The sequence below is a fragment of the Otolemur garnettii genome, unplaced genomic scaffold (assembly GCF_000181295.1).
Source record: "Otolemur garnettii isolate 467f Iridium unplaced genomic scaffold, OtoGar3 scaffold00029, whole genome shotgun sequence".
NCBI lineage: Eukaryota > Metazoa > Chordata > Mammalia > Primates > Galagidae > Otolemur > Otolemur garnettii.
In genome coordinates this window covers 17504255-17512361 of record NW_003852424.1, presented here as the reverse complement: position 1 = coordinate 17512361, position 8107 = coordinate 17504255, and the positions used below count along the sequence as shown (strand labels likewise).

Sequence of the window (8107 nt, the reverse complement as noted above, 5' to 3'; positions counted from 1 at the left end):
ACAATACCTGGCCATTTTTTGGTTGCAGCCATCATTGTTGTTTGGCGGGCCCGGGCTGGGGATTCGAACCTGCCACCTTAGGTGTATGTAGCTGGCGCCTTAGCCGCTTGAGCCACAGGCGCCGAGCCCCTAGCTATTTTTTATTACAGTTATCATTGTTGTATTAGCTGGCCCGGCCAGGTTCAAACCCTTCAGCCTTGATGTATGTGGCTGTAACTCCTGTGCTACAGGCAGTGAGCCAGTTTTTTCTTTATTTGTGTATTAATTAATTAATTTCTTTATTTTATTGTATTTTATTTTTGAGACAGAGCCTCAAGCTATCACCCTGGGTAGATTACTGTGGCATCACAGCTCATAGCAACCTCCAATTCCTGGGCTTAAGCGATTCTCTTTCCTCAGCCTCCCAAGTAGCTGGGACTATAGGCGCCCGCCACAATACCTGGCTATTTTTTGGTTGTAGTTGTCGTTGTTTGGCAGGCCGGGCTGGATTCGAACTCACCAGCTCTGGTGTATGTGGCTGGTGCCTTAGCTACTTGAGCTACAGGTGCCAAGAGCCTATTTTTTGTTTTTTTTGAGATAGAGTCTCACTTTGTTGCCTTTGGGTAGAGTGTTGTGGTGTCATAGTTCACAGTAATCTCAAACTCTCGGGTTTAAGCAATCTTTCTGGCTCAGCCCCTGGAGTAGCTGGGACTACAGGTATGCGCCATAACACCTGCATGTTTTTTTAGAGACAGAGTTGGGTCTTGTTCTTGCTCGGGCTGGTCTCAAACTCCTGAGCTCAAGCAATCCACTTCCTCTGCATCCCAGAGTGCTAGGATTATAGGCATCGGCCCCCACACCCAGTCAATTATCTCTAGGCTGGATGAGGTAGCTCTCACTTGTAATCCTAGCACTGTGGGAGGTTGAGGTGGGAGGATTCCTTGGGTTCAGGAGTTCAAGCAAGACTCTGTCTCTACTAAGAAAAGAAAAATTAGCCAATTAGCCAGGTGTTGTAGAGGTGCCTGTAGTCCCAGCTACTCAGGAGGCTGAAGTAGGAGGATCATTAGAACCCAGAAATTTGAGTTCCTGTGAGCTAGGCTGATGCCACAGCACTCTAGCCTGGGCAGCAGAGTGAGACTCTGTCCCCCCAAAAGAAAAAGGCCAGGTACAGTGGTTAATGCCTGTAATCCTAACATTCTTGGAGGCCGAGGTAGGTGGATTACCTGAGTTCATGAGTTTGAGACCACCCTGAGCAAGAGCATGAGGCCACGTCTAAGAAATAGCCAGACGTTGTAGTAGGCTGAGGCAAGTGGATCACTTGAGCCTAGGAGTTTGAGGTTGCTGTGAGCTATGATGCTACTGCAACAAAGTGAGACTCTGTGTCAAAGAAAAGAAAAAAAAAATGCCTGACCCAGTGGCTCAGACCTGTAATCCCAGGGCTTTGGGAGGCTAAAGTGGGAAGATCACTTTAGGCCAGGAGTTCAAGACCAGCCTGGGTAACAAACTGAGACCTTGTGTCTACACAAAATAAAGAAAGTAGCCAGGTGTGGTGGTATGTACCTATAGTCCCAGGCAGGGAGGATGTCTTGAGCCCGTGAGTTTGAGGCTGCAGTGAGTTATGATTGTACCACTGAACTGCAGCCTGGGTGACAGAGTGAGACCCGGTCTCTAACTAAACAAAGAAACAGCAGTAGAAAATAACTATATGGTCACACCTCACTTAACAACAGGGATGTGTTCTGAGAAATACATCATTGAGGGCTTGGTGCCCTTGGCTCAGTGAGTAGGGCGCTGGCCACATATACCTGGGCTGGTGAGTTTGAGCCTGGCCCGGGCCTGCTGAACAACAATGATAACTGCAACAAAGAGTGGCTGGGCCTTGTGGTGGGCACCTGTGGTCCCGGCTGCTTGGGAGGCTATGGCAAGAGAATCGCTTGAGTCTGGGAGTTTGAGGTTGCTGTGACCTGTGATTGTCATGGCACTCTACTGAGGGCGATGTACTGAAAGTCTGTCTTAAAGAAAAAGAAAAAAAAAGAAATACATCATTGAGCACTTTCATCATCTTGGGAACATTATGGATTGTCTTTACGCAGATCTTCAGGGTGTATCTACTGCAGACTTAGGCTCTGTGGAGTAGCCCATCGCTCCTGGGTACAAACCTACATAATGTGGTGTTACCGTCCTGAATGCTATAGGCAGCTGTAACACAGTGCTAAGTATTTGTGTATCTAAACATATGTAAACATGGAAAAAGTACAGGAAAAATATGGTATTATAATCTTAGGGGACTATTGTCATATATGCAGTCTGTTGCTGACCAAGACATTATTATTCACCAGTGACTGTGTAATGAGTGTGTATATTACATTACAAAACCAGGGGGGAGGCAGGCCTGGTCCACGGGCCATCGTTTGATACCCTAAAACTACTATCTAAGGCCCCCAAGCCCTGTGAGGTTTAGTTCCTTTCTTCCCAATTTGCAGATGGGAAAACCAAGGCAGGGACCTTTTGCTCCTGGGTCTTTGGGATGTGTAAGCAGAACGGAGATAGGTGAGGGCTGGGAACTGTGTGAATCAGGTGAGCCCCTTTGGCGATGGCATGCTGTGCTTTCACAGAGATTCTCTCCTGTTTCCCTGCAGCCCGCATCGCCACATCCCTGGAGGGCTTCGACATGGCGTCAGTGCAGAGGCAGCGGCAGGAGCAGAGCTACTTCCTGCGTCTGGGCTCCCTGTCGGAGCGGCTACGGCAGCATGCATATGAGCACTCGCTGAGCAAGCTACGGCTTTCCAGACAGAAGGCCCAGGAGGCCATGCTGCAGCTGTCGCAGGCCCTCAGCCTGGTGAGGCCCTTGGGGGTAGTGAGCAGCCTTCACTCTGAAGCAGGCCTCAGCGGCCTGTCTGCTGGCTGACTAATCAGTTCTTTTTGGCCCATCTTTGGCTATGCACTGGTTTGTTGGGGTGCCTTGAGAAACTGCACTGTCTTGGCAGCTTAGATAACACATATTTATTGTCTCACATTTCTGGAGACTCAAGTCCAAGGTCAAGGTGTCTTTCCAAGGCCTCTGTCCTTGGTTTATAAATGGCCGCCTTCTCCCTATGTCTTCATATTCTCTTGCCTCAGCTTCCCAAGTAGCTGGGACTATAGGTGCCTGCCACAGTGCCTGGCTATTTTTTGGTTGTAGTTGTCATTCTTTGGCAGGCCCAAGCTGGATTTGAACCCACCAGCTCTGGTGTATGTGGCTGGCACCCTAGCCGCTTGAGCTATAGGTGCTGAGCCCTTTTTGTTTTTATTTATAGTTCTTTTTTTGGTCTTACTGTGTTAGCTTGGCTGGAGTGTAGTGGTGTCATCATAGTTCACTGCAGCCTTAAACTCCTGGGCTCAGGCAGTTCTCTTGTATCAGTCTCCTAAGCAGCTTGGACTATAGGTATACTGTCAGCAACTTTTATAAAGACCCTATCTCCAAGTGGGCATAGTGGTTCATATCTAATCCTAGCCCTTTGGGAAGCTGAGGGAGGAGGAAAAAAGAAGATTGCGTGAGCTGTGATTATACCAATGCATTCCAGCCTGGACAAAAGAGCAACGTCCTATCGCCTAAAAGAAAGAAAAAGACTCAGTGCCTGTGGCTCAGCGGCTAGGGCACCAGCCACTTACACCGGAGCTGGTGGGTTCGAATCCAACTATGGGCTGCCAAACAACAGCTACAACCAAAAAATAGCCAGGTGTTGTGGAGGGCGCCTGTAATCCCAGCTACTTGGGAGGCTGAGGCAAGAGAATCGCTTGAGCCCAAGAGTTGGAGGTTGCTATGAGCTGTGACGCCATGGGACTCTACCAAGGGTGACATAGTAAAACTCTGTCTAAAAAAAAAAAGAAAGAAAGAAGTACCCTATCTTCAAACACAGTCACATCTAGGACTTTACACAAATTTGAAAAGGGGCCACAGCTAGCCTGTAGCAGCTTCGCCATGCACCCTCCTCCTCCCCAGCTGGCTGGGCTCTTTCCCAGGGCGCCAGTCTAGTGTCCCTGGTATAGCACATGCACACAAGCCATCACACAGAGAACTTCTTGTTGCTTAAAGTCAGGTTTATGGAAGTCTAATTTACATAGAGTAAATAAAGCATCCTTTTAAACATAGAAAACGTACCTTTTTTTTTTTTGGAGACAGAGTCTCACTTATGCTATCCTTGGTAGAGTGCTGTGCCATCACAACTCACAGCAACCTCAAACACGTGTGCTCAAGCAATTCTCTTGCCTCAGCCTCCCAAGTAGCTAGGACTACTGGCCCCTGTGACAACGCCCGTCTATTTATTTTTATTTTTTTTATTTATAACCCTGTGAATCTTTATTTATTTTTATTAAGTCATAGCTGTGTACAATAATGCATTTATGGGGTGCAATGTGCTGGTTTTATATGCATTTTGAAATACAACAAACTGGTTAACATAGCCTTCACTGTACTTTCTCAATTATTGTGTTAAGACATTTATACTCTACACTTAGTAGATTTGACAGGTACCCTTGTAAAATGCACCATAGGTGTGGTCCGACCAATTACCCTCCCTCCACCCATCTTCTTTCCTCCCTTCTCCTCTCCCTCCTATTTCCCCTTCATCTTGGGCTGTAGTTGGGTTATAGTTTTCATATGGAAGTGTGGGTGATTATATATTGGTTTCATAGTAGAGTACATTGGATACTCTACTATGGGTGGGTGATTATATATTGGTTTCATAATAGAGTACATTGGATACTTTTTCTTCCATTCTTGAGATACTTTACTAAGAATATGTAAACATATTCTCCATCCATGTAAACATAAAAGAGGTAAAGTCTCCATCCTTTTTTAAGGTTGCATAAGTTGTGGTATATGTAAACCATGGAATATTATGCAGCCTGTGAATCTTTATTAATTAACTCATCTACTACATAACTCATAGTGGGGAATTGAAAGCAAGAATTACATCTGTTTCATCTTTTTGTCCACAGCACATTGCTTGACATATTATTTATCCTCAAAAAATATTTGCTGGCTGAATTAAAGGATATCACTAATCCATTCAAGCCAATAAAAAATATTTGACTAATTTCATGGCTTGACTGAATTGCCTCACTGACCTGATTATTGTTTCTTTAATCAAGTCAGACAGAATGTTTGGATTTGGCATGGATGTTTAAACAAAGGTTCCAAAGATCCCAGTTAGTCTCTTGCCCAGCCAGATTATGATTAACACTGTATCTGCTTCTCTTAAATTAAAATCCCTTACCATTATTACAGAATAATGGAAATATAAAAAATCATTAAATTTATTGCAGGCATAATAAAGGTGCTTATTTTCATGCCTGAAAAGTGGTATATAATTTTTATTTTACTTCTGAGTTTGTCAAATATAACATAGACTTTATTGGTTTTTGGTTTCCTCATTATAGACAAAATGTTTTAATAGCCTGGGTAGAATAAAATTTGCTCAAGGACAAGTATTAGAAATCAGGTTCCTTGGTTTTCAATTCAGTGTTTCTTTCTACTCAAAACAAAAAGAAGAAAGAAAAATTTGGGGGGCAGCACCTAAGGCTCAAAGGAGTAGAGCTCCGGCTCCAAATACCAGAGGTGGTGGGTTCAAACCCAGACCCAGCCAAAAACTGCAAAAAAATTTTTTTAAAAAGTTATTAAAAAAAAAAGAAAGAAAAATTTTCTGATTTTTCTAGAATCAGAAGTACCTGAAGTAAAACAGTTAATGATGTCAAATTTTACTTATATAACCTGTGCTAGCCTGAGAAATTATTACATCTGGAGACTATCAAATCCTTTAAATCTCAAAATGACTTTGGGTACCTCAGTATTTCTATAGTTGAGATTATTACTATTCTCTTGCCTTTGATATTTAAAAAAAACTCATAGGCCAAAGCATCTGATTTATACCAACTATTTATCTAGTACAAAAAGATTGTCTTTATCCCTAACAGATTAATATGACCTAAGAAACAGAAATTGATAGTAATCAATTAAGGCTAAAATGTTCTTTAACTATGCATAGAGCTTTACTTTTAATAAGTAAAAGAAAATCAGGTAGCGCCTGTGGCTCACTGAGTAGGGTGCTGGCCCCATATACCTAGGGTGGTGGGTTCAAACCCAGCCCCGGTCAAACTGCAACAAAAAAATAGCTGGGCATTGTGGCGGGTGCCTGTAGTCCCAGCTACTCCGGAGGCTGAGGCAAGAGAATCACCTAAGCCCAGGAGTTGGAGGTTGCTGTGAGCTGTGACGCTGCAGCATTCTACCGGGGGCTATAAAGTGAGACTCTGTCTCTAAAAGAAATGGTGCCTATGGCTCAAGTGGCTAAGGTGCCAGCCACAGACACCTGAGCTGGTGGGTTCGAATCCAGCCAGGGCCTGCCAAACAACTATGACGGCTGCAACCAAAAAATAGCCAGGCGTTGTGGCAGGCGCCTGTGGTCCCAGCTACTTGGGGGGCTGGGGGAGGGGACTCGCTTGAGCCCAGGAGTTGGAGGTTGCTGTGAGCTGTGATGCTATAGCACTCTACCCAGGGGGACAGCTTGAGGCTCTGTCTCAAAAAGAAAGAAAAAGAAAAAGAGATGCAAACTCAGGATATCCACATGTGAGCAGCTCCCTTGCTGGCCTTGCTCACTGCTCCAGCCAAGCAGGCACCACATCACAGCCTCTAAAAAAAAAAAAAAGTAGAAGAATATTAAATATAATGGCATAGTCACCATGGTAAAGAAGATTATATACATGTAAATAAATCCCTGTGAGCAAGGCACCCCGACATATGAGGCAGACCTCCTACTTGTATAGGAGATAGGCCAAACGATTGTTTTAAGCCTTGCCTTTTTCTGACATAACCCAGATTTGAAAAATGCCTGAATTTATTCATTCTTATTATTTCAGAAAGGGAAAATAATATTTTCTTTTTTTTTTTTGTAGAGACAGAGTCTCACTTTATTGCTCTCAGTAGAATGCCATGGCATCACAGCTCACAGCAACCTCCAACTCCTGGGCTTAAGTGCTTCTCTTGCCTCAGCCTCCCGAGTAGCTGGGACTACAGGCGCCAGTCACAACACCTGACTATTTTTTGATTGCAGTTCCACTGGGGCTGGGTTTGAACCCGCCACCCTCAGTATATGGGGCCGGCGCCCTACTCAGCCACAGGCACTGCCCAGAAAATAATATTTTCAAAATGGAATATTGACAGGTTTTCCGAAATTATAGACTAAAGTGCAATTTATACATTAACAACACATTATCTTTTATATTTTATTTTATTTTTTTATTTTTGCAGTTTTTGGCTGAGGCTGTGTTTGAACCTGCCACCTCCTGCATATGTGACTGGCACCCTACCCCTTTGATCCACAGGCACCACCCAACATATTATCTTTTTTTTTTTTTTTTGAGACAGAGCCTCAATCTGTCACCCTGGGTAGAATGCTGTGGCATCACAGCTCACAGCAACCCCCAACTCCTAGGCTCAAGAATTCTCTTGCCTCCACCTCCCAAGTAGCTGGGACTACAGGCGCTTGCCACAGTGCCTGGCTATTTTTTGATTGCAGCCGTCATTGTTTAGCGGGCCCGGGCTGGATTTGAACCCAGCAGCTCAAGTGTATGTGGCTGGCGCCTTAGCCCCTTGAGCCACAGGCGCTGAGCCAACACATTATCTTTTAAAGGCTATGTTCTCCAAGAGATGGTTTACAAGCATTTGGGGGGCCTAGAATCCATCCAACAATGGCATATTTCCATCCCTAAGAACGTAACTGTTTCAGCTGTGCAGACTTGAAGGTGACTTCTTAGACTATAGGCACCTGCCACAACGCCCGGCTATTTTTTTGTTGCAGTTGTAATTGTTTAGCTGGCCCGGGCTGAGTTCAAACCTGCCAGCCTAGGTGTATGTGGCTGACACCATCGTCATTGTGCTATAGGTGCCAAGCTGAAAATGTACCATTTGAGGAGTTCTACAAATATAGTCAGACATACGGCACCTTTATCACTCTTGGGCTATGATGCATTTCCATCTCCCCAGAATATTCTCCTCTTTGCAGCCAATTCCCGACCCTTCCTCCCTAATAGGTCATCCCTCCCCTTGTCTACTCTTTCTTCCCTCTTTGCTGTCTCTACTTTTTTTTTTTTT

The 8107-nt window shown here is 44.6% G+C and overlaps 1 protein-coding gene across 4 annotated transcripts in view; it reads left to right on the top strand.

The window, feature by feature from the left end:
* PLIN3 (perilipin 3) overlaps positions 1-8107 on the top strand; it is a 37010-nt gene that overhangs the window by 23518 nt on the left and 5385 nt on the right. For all 4 annotated transcript variants that reach the window (XM_023512556.1, XM_012804488.2, XM_023512557.1 and 1 more), the window contains exon 6: positions 2619-2818. In XM_023512556.1, the coding sequence (XP_023368324.1) occupies positions 2619-2818 (200 nt within the window). The remainder of the gene's footprint in view (positions 1-2618; positions 2819-8107) is intronic.